We start from the raw sequence: 17061 nt of genomic DNA, 5'->3' as shown, positions 1-17061 counted from the left end.
TGGGGATTTATCCACCTTTAACCGTTTCAAGCCATCCAGCACTTCCTCCTCTGTAATCTGGACATTTTGTAAGATGTCACCATCTATTTCCCTACAGTCTATATCTTCCATATCTTTTTCCACAGTAAATACTGATGCAAAATATTCATTTAGTATCTCCTCCATTTTCTGTGGCTCCACACAAAGGCTGCCTTGCTGATCTTTGAGGGGCTCTATTTTCTCCAGAGTTACCCTTTTGTCCTTAGTATATTTGTAAAACCCCTATGGATTTTTTTTTGCTGGAGATTTGTTGTATAAAGCAAAGTAACCAGATTTAAATTACAAACAGAACTGAACAGCATTTGTTTCACCTGCATATTAACAAAAGATAGTTTGAAAATGCGCTTCATTTGTATTTTGACCGCATTTGAATACAAACTATGAAAACAACGTCATTACCATAAAGTGCTCAAAAATAAAATTCAAATTAAGGGTTACCTCTTCTATCTGTATCCTTTTAGCAAGTTCATCCAAAGAAAGTGAACTGTCATTCAATTGCAATAACTCATCAGTATCATTTTTCTGACCAGGTGAGACAATGCCCCGTACAGAGTTGCAGAATGCTTCAACATACTCATCCTCCCCCCATTTCTCTGAACCTTCGTATGACATCCGATTCTCATTAAGTGCCGCACTGCACTGAATTTCCTCCTCTGCTTTTGAGGCTACTTTTTCTGAGATTTGTTCATATTCATTTATTTCATTCAAAACATCAGTCTGGCTTTGCTTTGTTGCTTGGTCGTCTATCCTCATACTTTCTTCTGAATTACCGGACATAGTTTCCTTATTTACACAATCATTGGAATCACTTTCAACATGTTCTTGAAATACATGATTACTTTGTTTGGACACAGCCAGGCCATCTGTAATGAATTTGATAGGTTTATTACATTCCAACAACTGTGTTTGCACATTTTCCTCAGTAGTTTTGCCAGCAAGTTTCAAATCACCATGTAGGTTTTCAGTTTCCTCTGCATGGAATAATGGACCAGCATGTATAACAACTCCTGCTTCTGAGAAACCCTCTGAATCGATTTGTTGTGCACCAGTTACTATGTCCTTGCAAGGCATAGTAGCATGTGACTGAAAGCAGCTTTTATCCATTTCAGTGTTTGCAGAGAACAAATGTTCTGTCTCAATATCAAAGTGCATCATGCCCTTTGCTCTGTCTGCTTCCACTTGTTCGTCCAGCGATGATTCAGCATAATACATTGCAGAGACTCTCTCAGTGCTTTTATCCACAGCTAATGCAATCTGTACAGATACAAGACAATCTTTTTTCCTGTCCTTCACGAATTCCAATGATGCATCTTCACATTCTGCACTTTGCTCTCTTGATGTAGTTATAGGCTGGTCTGTAAAACCTAATAACAGAGGAGAGGAATACGGTTTTCATGAACAATTTAAGATATTTGCTGCAGAGCCCTTTAAAAATTGATATGCTTCGACTTTGGATTGCTGAGTGAAATCCCATCTGCCAACCCTGGCTCTGTTCCACTCAGTAAGCAGGCATAAGCAATGTTAAATTTTAATGGATTTTCATACATTATCCATTCAGGATTGGGGGAAGATAGTCACATGATCATCACGATTGATATACACTTAGTGATAATTACCTATTCACCAGACTCACCAAAAACACGATGAATTGGATGAAAAATAAATGTTACTGTACTTTATGAGTCTTGAATGGAATAATTTCAGTGCTCTGTTCAGCTCGAATTGCAAGATCAGCACTTAGTGTCAAAAAGAGGCTCAACACTTAGCATGAACTAGTAGTTAACGTTCAAAATTTTAAATACTAAAGTAATATGTAGGACATTCAAATGGAAAAATAAATTCTAATGAATCATCCTGAAATAAAGGAGGCCACAGAGCTAAATAATTTCTCATATTTCTTAAAAGAATACAACTAATCAGATTGCACTTTGTCTCTGTCTCCTGAGATCAAGCAAATGTCATTAACATACAATTCATTGATTTTTTTTAGGTGCTAATTTACCAGCATCAAATTACAATATATATTTAACATGTGCTGTATCTAAATTATCACAATACTAACTCATGCAATTGAACACTTTGGTAAACCTGGAAATATGGCACATAATAAACAGGCTTCTTTATGCAAGATTCAGGATACATGATTTGGCAGTATGGAAAAATGACTGAATTTTAAAAAATGATTATAATTTCGTGAGATTTTAGAATTACTTCTAATTTTGGTCTGAAGCCTGACAACACTAAATCACAAAATGTGGCTAAAAGATGACATGTTTGTGGAATCCCAGCTTGGACAGAATTAATTTGAAAGTAGAGATCAGTAGTATGATAAAGGATATAACACATTTGAAATTTAAAAATAGTAAGCAGATGGGCTTTGGTTTCAGTTCTGTGAAGGTAACTTTTCTTTTTAAAAGAGGTCAAAGTCATTTGGAAGTTGCACAAATACACAGGAAGCTAGATTATCCGAATATCGATTATTCGAATTTCGTATTATCGAAAGGGGATCTCAAGATCCCGATAGAAACATTACGTCAAAGAGCTGTTTCAACCCTGATCGCATTTTTTGTTTACAGGTACAATGATTAAAAATGAACTCGCCTCAGTGAAATGCTGCCGAGAACAGTCCTGGACAGTCCAGGCACCGTCTCCAAATGACTGACCTCCAGCCCTCTCTCTCGCCCCCGACACTTTCCCTGGAGTACTACACAGGGGTGTACCCTAAACCTCTCTTCCCTAAATCTCTCCAACATTGTCCTGTAGAGGGTAGGGGTGGAACCTGTCAAAAAGTTGCAGTAAAAGGTTGTGTGCATTTGTCCTAATATCTTTTAAATATTTGGAATGTATCCTCCTCAACCACTTCTGCTATCAGCTCATTCCATATGCATACCACACTGTGTAAAAAAAAAGGTGACTCTTAAGGTTCCCTTTTATACTTTTCCCCTGAACCTTCAACTTGATCCCCTCTATCCTCTATTCCTCAGTCCTGGGAAAAAAACTGAGTGCACTCACTCTATCCGTATCGCTCATGATCTTATACACTTCCACAAGATTCCCAATCAGTGTCCTTCGCTCGAAAGAAAAAGGTCCAAGCTTGTCCAATCTCTCCCTATAATTCAGATGCTTGCGTCTTAGCAACATCCTTGTAAATTTCTTCTGCACTCTTTCCAGTTTAATAACATACGTCCTAGAGCAAGGTGACCAAAATTGAACACAATACTCCAAGTTCGGCCTCACCAACATCCTGTACAATTGCAACATAACTTCCCAACTTCTGTATTCAATGCCCTGACTGATGAAGGCCAAGGTACCAAAAGCCTTCTTCCTGTCTACCTGAGACTCCACTTTCCGAGAACTATACATCTGAACTCCAAGGTCCCTCTGTTTCACTTCACTCCTTAAGGCCCTACCACTCACTATGAAACTCCTATCCCGACCTGACTTTCTAAAATGCAAGCCCTCACACTTATCTATATTAAACTCCATTTGTCAATTGTCAGCTCACTTTCCCAGCTGTTCAAGGTCCTGTTGCATCTCTGATAACCTTCCTGACTGTCCACTATGCCACCTATTTTAGTGTCATCTGCAAACTCACTAATGCCTTGTACATTCTCATCCAAATCATTGATATAGATCACAAATAGCAATGGGCCCAGCACGGACCCGAGGCACTCCACTGTCACAGGCCTCCAGTCAGAAGAGAAATTTTCTCCTAGCAGAAGTCAGTCTTCAGTTCAGGAAAACAGTTTTCATTTGAGCAGATGGGTTTTAGTTTGTGAAATTCTAAGCTATGAGCAAGCTGTCACAACTAAAAAGATGTTTATGTTATCAGACTAGAAAATTGTGAAATTGCTAAAGCAGTCCAAGGAGGAAAACTGGAAACAGGGGATAGGAGTGATATTTCGCTGGGACTGAATATCTGTGAATGGTTTTGCTGGGAAACAGATTGAAACTTTGTTTTGGCTACTTTGTAAGCTACATTACATATATGGCTTTTAAAAAATGTATAAGGAACTCATGATTTTGTGTTTAAGAACATGGCAGCCTTGTGTAAATATTTCAACGATTAACCACCACAGTAAACAACTGTAAAAAAAACTAAAACTTCTCATCTCTCAAGCCAGGCTTCACTCTGATCTGAAATGTCCAATTTTTCCATCAGCTGGGATATAAATGTTTACCAAATACTAATGACATCAAGGAATACAGGGATAACATAGGAAAACGGCATTGAGGTAGATAATCAACCATGATACTGAATGGCAGATCAGGCTCAAGGGGCTGCAATGTCGATTCCTACTTCTCTCTAATCCCATAAGAGAAAGTAACCTCACATAGACAGGCTACTCACAAATGTGTCACTGCTACGAGATTGTTCAAATGAGCTAATCTGTAAAAAGAGCAAAACAAAAAGGGGCAGCACAATGGCTCAGTGTACAGCACTGTTGCCTCATGACGCCAGGGATCCAGGTTCAATTCCAGCCTTGGGCAACTGTGAAAACTACACAGATATTCTCCCACTGTCTGCATGGGTTTGCTCCGGTTTCTTCCCACAGTCCAAAGATGTGCAGGTTAGGTGGATTAGCCATGGGAAATGCAGGGTTACAGGGAGGGAGCAGAAGAATGGGTCTGGGTGGGATGCTCTTCAGAGGGTCAGAGTGGATGCAATGGGCTGAGTGGCTTGCTTCCACACTGTCGGGATTCTATGATACCCAATGGTAAATGTTTTATAGTATCTAAGAATGTTGGAATCAAAATAACTGAACTGAATAGGGAGCTTTTATTATAAAATGTCTTCAAGTTTCAGTCAGTACTTCTAAATTTTGTTCATGTCGTTAGAAGTTAGGTGGTCACAACTAAGTGGATACAACTGGCCACATGTGGTTTGGAGACCAACAGCAAATAAGCCAGACATCTCAATTGAAGCAAAACTGAGAGTAATGAAAGATCTGAAAATTTATGTGCAAATTAAAGAGGGCTAAATTCTAGAAAATAAACTATAATAATATTTCCTTATTTTTATGACACCTTGTTTAAAAGGAGACCAACAATATACAATTGTTATGCAATGATCTCGAAAAATAGACACTAACGCTCAACTCTTGGCTTTCAATTGTGTTACCAACACTGAATCATCCACAATCAACATCCACTGAGCAGAAACTGAATGGAACAGCTTTGCAAATACATTGACCAGAGCAGGTCCAAAACTAGGAATACTGAAGTGAGTAACTCATCTCCTGACTCCCAAAGCCTATCCAATTACAAGGCACAAATCAGGAGTGTGGTGGAATACGCTCCACTTGCCTGAATGAGTGTGCTGGTGCAGCAACACTCAAGAAGCCTGACATCATCCAAGCCAAAGCAGCCTGCTTGAACTGTACCACATCCACAAACATCCAGTCCTTCCATCACTGACACTCAGTCGTGGCAGTGTGTACCATCTACAAAATGCACTGCAAAAATACACCAAAGTTCCCGAGACTGCACCTTCCCAACCCATAATTATTGCCATACAGAAAGACAAGGGAAGTAAATACATGGGCGGACCACCATTTGCCGGCACACCACCGTGTGCAAGCTCCCCTCCAAGTGACTCACCATCCTGCCTTTGAAGTGTCTTGCCAATCCTTCACAGTCACTGGGTCAAAACCATTGGATTCTCTGACAGCACTGTGGGTCTGCCTACAGTTGATGGACTACAATGATTCAAGGCGGCATCTCATCACCACCTTCTCAAAAGCAGTTAGGATGGGCAATAAATGCTGACTAGTGACTCCCATATTCCATGAGACAGTAGACCATTTTAAAAAAAAGCCATGACCTAATGCAACACCACAATGTTAGGCTCAAAGTCCTTCTCCTCCCCTCTATTTCATTAAGGTCCTATTCCCAGCTCTTCCATTCTCTATTGTGTGAAATATTTCTACTAATCTTTCCATTATATTTAGATAACAGAATGTGATAGCAGAAGTTATCAAAGTCGCCCATTTCAAGGTGTAAATGCTGCAATGGCTTCTTATAATGGGCAGCATGCTGGCTCAGTGGTTAGCACTGGTGCCTCCCAGCTCCAGGGACTTCGGTTCAATTCCAACCTAGGGAGACTGTCTGTGTGGAGTTTGCACATTTGCCCAGCGTCTGCATGGGTTTCCTTCGGGTGCTCTGGTTTCCTCCCACAATTCAAATATGTAGGGTTAGGTGACTTGGCCATGCTAAATTGCCCATTGTGTTCATGGATGTGTAGGTTAGGTTGATTAGTCAGGGGTAAATAGAGGATAATAGGAAAGAGGAATGCATCTGGGTGGGTTACTCTTTGGAGGGTTGGTGTGGCCTTGTTGGGTTGAAGGGCCTGTTTCCACACTGTAGGGATTCTATCATCCTATGATAATGCAAAAAACCATAATCCAAGTCTTGAAAGTTGTCAGTCTGTGTTTTGGAATTCTTGCACCAGCCACATAAGCAGCATCTTTAAACACCTATGTCTTGCAATGGAAGAGCAATTTGATGATCCCTACACTAACAAATTATGAGAGTTTATAGTTATAAAGAAAGTCCCAAAATACCATTTCAAGATGAAATAAAAAGGGTTATGTGGCCTGTTCTGAGGTCTGTCTGACACAAAGCCAAAGTGATTGTTAGACATCAAGGAAGAATCAGATAGTTCTTTCAGGAAGGTGATACAAGGTATTTACATTTGAAAGCAACGGCAGCAGCCGGTGTAGGAACACTGGAGGAACACTCCAGAATCCCAGCAAAGCTTTCGGAATATCTAATTGTAAATATTTGTGCTTTAAAACATCCACTTAGTTCCAAGATTCACCAAGAATAACTAATTATCTTTCTACCGAGGTAGAAGATGCTTGTGATTCATGTTCCCATGGGGAAGAATGCAAAGAAGGCTATCGCAAAAATCAGGTTAGAGGCTATCCTACAGTATCACCAAATATCACAGGCAGTTTTCAGTCTGCTTGGATTGAAAAGAAACACAGCAGCTAGAAGCCAAAAATGTTTCTATTGTTGCACACAAATGGGGATGAATATACTTGCTCAGATTGAAATGATCAAATTCAATATTTAATTTTCCAATGAAAGTAACTTAGTTTACTAAGGTTATCTTGCCCATCAGCAAATCTCAGACAAAGTGAAAATAGCTCATTAACAGCACAAAAAATATTTTTCTTAACTTTTACATGTTAAAAAATACCATTAACAAATTCTCTGCTCAAAACCTTAGTTTTTGTTTAAGTATATAATTGATAGTTTACAATGTTGCTGTCCATGGGAGCCTGGACCACAGGAAGAAATTATAAATAGATTAAACTCGAGTCAATGGAACTGCCTGTCCTTAATTACAAAATATTTTAACTTCTACATGTCCATCAGTACCTATTAAAATCCATGCAACATATTTTACCAATGGAGTACAACTCTCAACAATTCACACAGTGAACATTGAAAAATAAGTGCAATTAACACACTTTGATTACTGCCTATATTCAATAACAAAAGGTGCACTTGCATAATCTTAGCTATAACCCACAAAGATAATTTGAGCATAAATCAACAGTTCCAATCATTCCACACTTACGTGAGTTGCATTCCACAGTATCTTTCCTGTAAGCATCTTCTCCCTAGAAGGGAAAATAATACTCATTTGTGGAAACGTGCTGTTTACACAGAAATCTGAAACATGAAAGAATTCTTCAGTTTATATCAGAAATGATATTGATTTGTCAGTACATCAGCTATTCTACAAAGCAAACCTTCAAATGTTTTTGGGGCCTTTACTGAAGCTTGACACACATTTAGGAGTATATGCTAACCAAGCAAATGAAAAGTCAGCATTTGGATATGCAGTCTTTTCCTTGAACCTTTTTCCCTAAAACACAATCAATTAAAGGCATCAAAATGCTTAGCTTCATTACAGTGCATTATATTCCTGGGTACTGCCAAATACATTAATTGCTCAATCGATGAAAATTTGAAGACTTAGGTTGATTTTTGTTGGGAAAAGCCATCAAGAAAAATGGAACAATAGTGAGATAACAGAGTTCAGCTGTGTCAGACTTCACCAAGAGGACAGGCTTGAAGAGCTGGACAACCCATTCCTGATCCAGTTTTCAAATGCATTCAACAATTGGATGGAACATGAGAATGGCCACAGTGAGGACAGGACCGATCAGGGATAGTGGAGAGAACTTGTGCCTAGAATCAGAGGAGGTAGGGGAAGTCCTTAATTAATACTTTGCTTCAGTTTTCACTACTCAGAGAGACCTTGACGTTTGAGGACAACATAAAACAGACAGATATGCTAGAACAGGTTGATGTTAAGGAGGATGTGCTGAATACTTTGAAAAACATAAGGATAGATAAGTCCCCTGAGTCAGACCGATATACCCTAAGTTACTACAGGAAGCGAGGGAAGAGATTGCAGAATATTTGGTGATGATCTTTGCATCTTCACTGTCCACTAGAGTGGAGCAAGATAATTGGGCAGTGGCAAATGTTATTCCCTTGTTCAAGGAAGAGAATAGGGAATCCTGGGAATTACAGATCAATCAGTCTTATGTCTGTGGTGGGCAAAGTATTGGAGAGGATTCTGAGAGACAGGATATATGATTACTTGAAAAACCATAGTTTGGTTAGAGATAGTCAGCATGGCTTTGTGAGGGGCAGGACATGTCTCACAAACCTTATTGAATTCTTTGAGGATGCGACAAAACGTGTTGATGAAGGTACAGCGGTGGATGTGGCATACATGGATTTTAGCACGGTGTTTGGTAAGGTTCCCCATGGTAGAAACTAAGGAGGCATGGGATAAAAATTTGACCATGTGGATACAGAATTGACTGGCCCATTGAAGACAGAGGGTAGTGGTAGATGGAAAGTATTCAGCCTGGAGCTTGGTGACCAGTGGTATTCCATAGGAATCTGTTCTGGGACCTCTGCTATTTGTGATTTTAAGAAATGACTTGGATGAGGAGTGGAAGGGTGTATTAGTAAGTTTGCCAAAGACACTAAGATTGGAGGAGTGGTGGATAATCCATGCAACATATTTTACCAATGGAGTACAACTCTCAACAATTCACACAGATGGAGGGCTGTTGTAGTTTGCAACAGGACATTGACAGGATGCAGAACTAGGCTGATAAGTGGCAGATGGTTTCAAGCTGGAAAAGTGTGAAGTGATTCATTTGGAAGGTTGAACTTGAATGCAGATTACAGGGTTAAAGGCAGGTCTCTTCGCAGTGTGGATCTTAGGGTCCACGTCCATATATCCTTCAAAGTTGTCACCCAATTTGCTAGGGTTGTTAAGAAGGTGTATGGTGTTGGCTTTCCTTGGAAGGGGGATTGAGTTTAAGAGGTTATGCTGCAGCTCTCCAGAGCCCTGGTTAGACCACACTTAGAATATTGTGTTCAGTTCTGGTTGCCTCATTATAGGAAAGATGAGGAAGCTTTAGAGAAGGTGCAGAGGAGATTTACCAGGATGCTGCCTGGAATGAAGGGCATGTCTTATGAAGAAAGGTTGAGGGAGCTAAGCCTTTTCTCATTGCAGTGAAGAAGGATGAGACGTGACTTGATTGAAGTGTACAAGATAATGAGAGGCATAGATTGAGTGGATAGCAAGGGACTTTCTCCTTTGGTGGAAATGTCCATCGTGAGGGGACATAATTTTAAGGGGATTGGAGGAAGGTGTAGAAAAGATATCAGAGGTAGGTTCTTTACTCAGAGTGGTGGGTGCATGGATTGCACTGCCAGCAGTGGTAGTAGAATTAGACACATTAGGAACATTTGGATGGATACATGGAAGACAGTACAATAAAGGGTATGTTGGTTAATCCGATCTTAGAGTAGGATAAAAGGCCGGTAGAACATCAAGGACCGAAGGGCCTGTACTATGCTGTATTGTTCTATGTTCTAATTCAGAATACTTAAACTTCCAACATCCAGACTGGATACAGCAATTTATATTAACATTAGAGCTACATTATAGATTTAATAATGACATACAAACACTACTTTTTGAGGAAGAGAGCTTCAAAGATTCAAAACTGAGAAAAAACTTTCTCCACATCTGTTTTAAATGGCGACCTCTTATTTTTAAATTGTGGCTCCAAGTTCTGGATTCTACCACTAGAGGAGACATCCTTTTCCATATCCATCCTTTCAACACTCTTCAGGATCGGACAGGTTTTAATCACTCAACCAAGTCACTTCTTACACCAACTGTATTGGATGCAAGACTTACCTTATTTCATCAGGCAATACCTAACACCACTCTCCACAACCCTCATTCCAGGTATTAGTCAGTTAACCTTCTTTAAACTGTTTCCAACATATGTACATCTTTCTTTAAATAAAGAAAGCAATGCTCTATACAATACTCCAGATGTGATTTCAACATCAACTAAAAACTCCCACATTGTATTCAATTTCCCTTGCAGTGAATTCCAATATTTAATTGACGTTGAGTTACTTGCTGTCCTGGTAAACTAACCTTTTTGGGACTCATGTACTAGGTCATCCAGATTTCTCTCTCCAAGCTCTGCAATCTCTCAACACTGAGACAGCATACTTTATTGTCCGGACAAAATGGACAATTTCACATTTTCCCACATGATACTCTATGTGCCAGATCTTTTCCCAGTTAACTCACTTAACCTGTCCATATCCCACTGGAAAGAGTCTTTTGACCTTCTTCACTATTAACTTATCTTACCTACTTATCTTTGTCACCTACAAATCTAGTAACCATACCTTTACTCCCTTCATCAAAGTCATTTATATAAATTGTGAACAGTTGAGGTCCCAGCACTGGTCCCTATGGAACAGCATTAGTTACATCTTGCCAACTAATAAATGACTGTTTATGCCTTTGTTTCCTTTTCATTAACTTTTATCTAATCCACTATGTTACCTGAAAGACCATCAGCTTCTAGCTTCCATAATAACCTTTGAAAGAGCTTCTTACCAAATGCCTTATGAATATCCAAACAGTAGATCTACCAGTTCCCTTTTATACACAGTCGATATTATTCTTCAAAGAACTCCAATGAGTTGGTTAAACATTTCCCTTTCACACAACCAAGCAGATTCTAACTAAGTATTCACAGTTTTCCAAGGTGGCCTGCTATAATATCTTTAGTGTTAGCTTGTAACATTTTCCCATGACAGGTGTTAAGCTCATCGGTCCAAAATTCCCTACTTTCTGGCCACCTTGATATTCAATATTCTCCAGTCTAATGAAATCTCCCATGAAAAGTAGAATCAACACATAAAAAAGAATGGTTTGTGAGATAGTTAAGACCCTACAAACGTTTCAATTTGTTCCAAATTAACTAAAACTAGGAATCAATAATGAATAAATCTGAACTGGATTTAGATCAAACCCTAGAGATTTGTTAAAATTTGGCCCAGTGTTCACTGAATGGATTGTACTGCATTATATAACATGAATGTCTCTCCTACTGTAATTCCTGCAGAACCCTTTACATGCAACGAAATGACTCAAAGCACTTTACAGGGAGTGAACAAAAGAAGCTCAGAATGAGAAGGATAAGGAAGCAAGCGTGGAAAAAAACAAGCCAAAACATAACTGAAGAGTTTCAGTGTAGCTATGAAAGTTGGGGTAGGATTAGCAGAGGTGGTAGTACGAAGATATAAGACTATGGAAATCACAAAGTGAAAGATGGGGAAGGTAATAGATATTTGTTACTGAGGACAAGGAAATTAAAATTTTATTCAGAAGTTCAAAAAAACTGCAGCATGTTATTTTCAATAGTCAATACCTAACAGTAATTGGCTTTTAATTTAACAGATCTCAATGGAAGACTTCACTGATCTAGGTTTCAAGTTTCTACTGTCTTCAAGGAAAGCATTACAGTGGAATGTGTATAAGTTTTAACACATCCTTTCAAAGGAGTTCAGTTCATCTCAAACAAACAAAAATTAACTAAAAACTTATACTTAATTTGAAATTTAGAACTCATCTGAACATAATGTTGGTAAAATAATCAAACATTCAAAATAATCTGTAAATGATTGCTGTGTAGGGGCACGCACCCTCCACTTTTTTGACACAAGCCTACTTCGAAGTTTTCTATTCTCAGTGGCTGCTCCATTCTGCATTGTGTTTCCTGCCTTCGACACACCCTCCTCAAACACTACACACCTTGTACTACCTTTTTATTTTGAAATATAAGTTAAAATTCTTACCTTGTCTTCGGATATATTTGGTCTGGAAGAACAAGGAAAATTCCATAAATATTGATTTTCACAAAAAATTTGACTAAATCAAAATGTAAGTTAAGCCAGGAATTTGGACTTCAATACTGGCTGAGTAGCATTAATTTTCAAAATGCTGGAGGCACATACCAATATAATAGTACAGGTCACTGCAGCAACATATTTGTTGTTATTAAGCAACTTAATAAGCATTTAAATTAACATACTACACCATAGACAGATCAATTGGTATTATAAGATGACAGTGTTTGTCGGAACAGATTCAAGGGAGAGTGGAGTTGAATGATAGCAGCACTGGTCGGGTCATCTAGAAACCCAGGTTCTTGGGAAATGGGTTTGAATCGCCATGACAAATGGTGAAATTTGACTTCACGGACTCTTTTTTTTGCATAACGGTAGTGTCCCTACCACTAAGCTAGAAGTTTTCAGTTCAAGTTCCATCTGCTCCAGAGGAGTGACAATTACAGATCAGAACAGGTTGATAAAAAATATCTATAAAGTGAATGTAACATTGAGTTGCTAGGAGAGTAGGGGCAAAGATGCCAGGTTAGGGATCTAGCTGGGAGGCTGGGGATACCAAGTGACAAGGAGGAAGGTGGGGGGGGAGCAGTGAGTGATGCAATGTTTCCAACCCCAGAAATTGGGCCTGCCAGGAGCTGGTAAGTGGTGTTGGTTCTGGCAGGGGTTGGGGGGGTGGGGGGGGGGGGGGGGTGGGGTGACCAGGCCATGAGGTTGCAGATTGTGTTCAGGAACAATTTTGCCCCTGTCAAAAGCCCACAGTGCATCATGGATACCCAGTAGATTTGCTAGCTCTGTTCAAAGTCTGTCCTGTTTAACATGGTTATAGTGCTATACAACATGATAGAGTCATAGAGTCATAGAAATGTACAGCATGGAAACAGACCCTTCGGTCCAATCCGTCCATGCCGACCAGATATCCCAACCCAATGTAGTCCCAATTCAAAACGATCTCAAGTTTCGAGAAGCAGTGATGTCATTAAGCAGAAAAAAGGAGATGGGTACTCACTTAGAAGTGTTATAATATAGGAAACCAGCAGATAACATGCCCCAATGGTCTTTTGCATATAAATGTTAGAGTGTGGCATGTACATATTAGAAGTCTTAATATCATAAAAGAAGTTTTTTGCAATAAACTATGGAATAATCATAGTGGAAAGAAGTAACAAAACACAAATATAAGAATAAGTTTCCAGGGCCAGAAAGTTTGCTGAGTAGTAATCATGATCTCCTGCTGATAGCAAACCCATATAAACTTTAAGAGGCAGGTGCAGAAATAGGCTATTCGAATCTGCTCTGCTGTTTAATGATATCACGGCTGACCTGATAATTGTTATCTCCACCTTCCAGTCTTATCCCTACAATCCTTGATTCCCTCTGTGATTAAAAATTTTTCTCAGCGTTGAATAAGCTTGATGAGCCAGCCGCTGCAGTAAAGAATTCTACAGATTCACTACTCCCAGAGAAAGAACTCCCCATCTCAGTCTTAAATAGACAACCCCTTATTCTGAGATTACATCCTCTGCTCTAAATCTTTCCCACAGGAGGAAACAAACTCTCTGCATCTCACTCTGATAAGCCCCCAAGAAAATCCTTTATGCTTCAGTAAGGTCCCCACTCATTCTTAGAAACTCCAATGAGAACAGGCCCCACTTACTCAGCCTGCCCTCTTATGAAAATCCCTCTAAACCTGGGATCAACCTTTATCTGAACTGCCGACAGTGCCAGTATACCTTCTCTTAACTAAGAGGACCAGTACTGCAGCTACGGCTGATGAGTGCCTTATATATTTTTAGCAAGACATCTCTCTATGTGAAAGCATCATTCTATTTGAAACAAAGAAACATGGAAAATAGGAGATCATTCAGCCCTTTGAGCCTGCTGCACCATTCATTATGATTACCCAACACAATAGCCTACGTCCGATTTCCCCCCACTTATCCTTTGGTACATTTAGCCCTCAGTGCTACATCAACTCCTTTTCAAAATCATTCAGTGTTTTAACCCTGACTGTTTTCTGTCGTAGCAAATTCCACTCACCACTCACTGAATGAAGAAATTTCTCATCTTGGTCCTAAATTGTTTACACCATTTCCTTATAGACTTTGACCCCAGGTTTTGGACTTGCCCACTATCAAGAACATCTTTTCTGCATTTACCCTGTCTAGTGTTGTTAGGATTTTATAGGTTTCTATAAAATCCCCCTCTCATTCTTCTCAACTCCAGCTAATATAATCCTAAACAATTCAACTCTTCTCAGACGATATTCCTGCTATCACAGGTTTCAATCTGGTAAACAGGCACTGGTGAGGCCATAGCTGAAGTTTTGAATGCAGTTTTGGTCACCCTGTCTGAGGAAGGATGCATTTATTATAGAGGGGATACAGTTAAGTTTTACCAAATTGATTGGATGAGTTGGGGATGGGATGCTCTTTGGAGAGTTGGTGTGGACTCGATGGGTTGCTTCTACACTGTAGGGATTCTAATGATTCTATGAATGTTTGATGCACTCCCTCTATAACAAGAGCAAACTTCCTCAGATCAGGAGACCAAAATGGTACACAATATTTCAGGTATCATATCATCAAGGGCCTGTATATGTACAGCAAGACATCCTGTACTCAAATCCTCTTGCTATGAAAGGCCAACATAGAATTTGCCTTCTTGACTGCCTGCTGCACCTGCGTACTTCTTCAGTGACTGGTGTACAAGGAAACCAGAGCATTGTTACAATTCCCTTCTAAAGTCATAGACATTCATATAATAACCTACCTTTTTGCTTTTACTGCCAAAATAGATAACCTTACATTTATCCGCATTTACCATGTCGACCATAAATTTGCCCACTCACTCAGCTTGTTAAAACCACAATGAAACATCTCTGCATCCTTCTCACAACTCACCCAGCTAGCTTTAGGTCATCTGCAAATTTGGATATGTTACAAATAATCCCTTCATCTGAATCATTAATAGATATTGTGAATAGCTAGGATTTAAGTAATGATCACTGCCTGCCATTTGGAAAAAGACCCATTTATTCTCAGCTATTTTGCATGGCATACCGTTTTGAACAGTGACAGGAGGGAGCAAAGTGGGAAGTTTTCATTTGTTTCTACATATTTGTCTCTTTGGGGATTTCAACTGCACAATTTGTGGAGGAACACAATCAATGAAAACAACCTCAATGTCAGTGTTAAACTATACGCGCATGGGTGCAAGATAGTGCTCTCATTTTCACAAAGTAACAGTGAATGTTGCCAGTGCTGCTACCATTACAAATCACAAATTCCAAGCCAACATATGCTAAGTATCACAAGTTCACAACTCCAAACAGAAGGCAAACTTGTTGTCTTATATTTTGTAAAAACCAATCTTCAAGCATGTGTCTAGCCTAGCTTTGGATGTGTGGCTTGGAAATATTTCTTTCAACTCAACATTCTTTACTTCATGTATTTATATTTCAATTAAATCTATTTTTCTCACTGTCCTTTGTCTGCATTTTTCTTATTTAGGTCATCTGTTTTCGGTTCTTCTTTTTATAGCCTGCTAGTCATGCTTCTTTTTGTATGTTTTTGATTCCATTTTTATCCTCCTCTAAATTGCTTCTAAACCTCACGCTGACTCATCCTGTCTTTCCTGTAAAAGCAAATGCAGCAGATGGAAGAAGGGCAAGGAGGTGAACCTAAACGACATAATAACATCCAAATTATTGGCTGATGAAACGAGTGATTAGTGGTCAAATCCGAGAAAGCTGCATGCTGCTCAAATGTCTAGTTCATAACTTTTTAAAGCCTACTAATCAAATATGAAAACACAAATGATGTCATGACTAAATATTTGGGTCACATCTATTTTTATGGCTAATCAGCAAACAGTCTCTAACTGAAGAGAATAATTTTCTATTAACGAGACCCAAAAGTATGGATACCACAAGAATAGCTCGAAATTAAAAAAGGTCTCACTCACAATATTCCAATTAAGAGAACATTTCTTTTTACCTACTTTTGCATATTGCTTGAATAATTATTTGAAGGACAAGCTTAGGTGGGAAAAACAGTACATGTCAGTTATTGATATCTTCAGAACTGCAAAGGTTAGTTCACACTCGCAAACAAGATGGCCCATGCACATCCATTGTTTCAGCTTGTTCCTGCCCAACAGAACTTATTTGTTTCTACCTTGACTCTATTTTCTCTCATAAACCCTTCATCAGGGTTGAAGCTTGGGGCCAAAGGGGGCTGAGAGATAAATGGGGAAGGTAGGTGGGAATACGATAGGTAGATGAAGGTTGGGGTAAAGGTGATAGGTCAGAGAGGAGTGTGGAGCAGATAGGTGGGAAGGATTGACAGGTGAGAGGGCAGTTCAGAGTTAGAAGTTTAGTTCTGGGATGGGGAAAATGAGGAAACTGGTGAAATCCACATTGATCCCACATGGTTGGAGAGTTGCAAGGCAGAAGATGAGACATTCTTCCTCAAGGGGTCAGGTGGCTAGGATTTGGCAGTGGAGGCGGCCCAGGACTAGCACTTCCTTGGCAGAGGGGGAATTAAAGTGTTCAGCCACAGGGCAGTGGGGTTGTTTAGTGCATGTGTTCCAGAGATGTTGTCTGAAACGTTCTGCAAGTTGACGTCCTGTCTCACCAAAGTACCAGAGGCTACATTAGGAGCAACGGACACAGTGCTTGACATGTGGGAAGTACAGGTAAATTTCTGTCTGATGTGTAAGGATCTTTTGGAACTTTGTATGAAGGTAAAGGCGGGG

General features: G+C 39.4%; 1 protein-coding gene across 3 annotated transcripts in view; it reads right to left on the bottom strand.

Annotated features, from left to right (window-relative positions):
- Positions 1-17061, bottom strand: part of cnsta (consortin, connexin sorting protein a) — a 96084-nt gene that overhangs the window by 31747 nt on the left and 47276 nt on the right. For all 3 annotated transcript variants that reach the window (XM_043695435.1, XM_043695434.1, XM_043695433.1), the window contains 3 exons: positions 12256-12277; positions 7628-7670; positions 478-1403 (listed from right to left, as the gene is read on the bottom strand). In XM_043695435.1, the coding sequence (XP_043551370.1) occupies positions 478-1403; positions 7628-7670; positions 12256-12277 (991 nt within the window). The remainder of the gene's footprint in view (positions 1-477; positions 1404-7627; positions 7671-12255; positions 12278-17061) is intronic.

The sequence above is a fragment of the Chiloscyllium plagiosum genome, chromosome 9 (genome assembly GCF_004010195.1).
Source record: "Chiloscyllium plagiosum isolate BGI_BamShark_2017 chromosome 9, ASM401019v2, whole genome shotgun sequence".
NCBI classification, from domain to species: Eukaryota; Metazoa; Chordata; class Chondrichthyes; order Orectolobiformes; family Hemiscylliidae; genus Chiloscyllium; species Chiloscyllium plagiosum.
The sequence above is the reverse complement of the archived record's forward strand: the minus strand, read 5'-3'. Positions and strand labels throughout refer to the sequence as shown.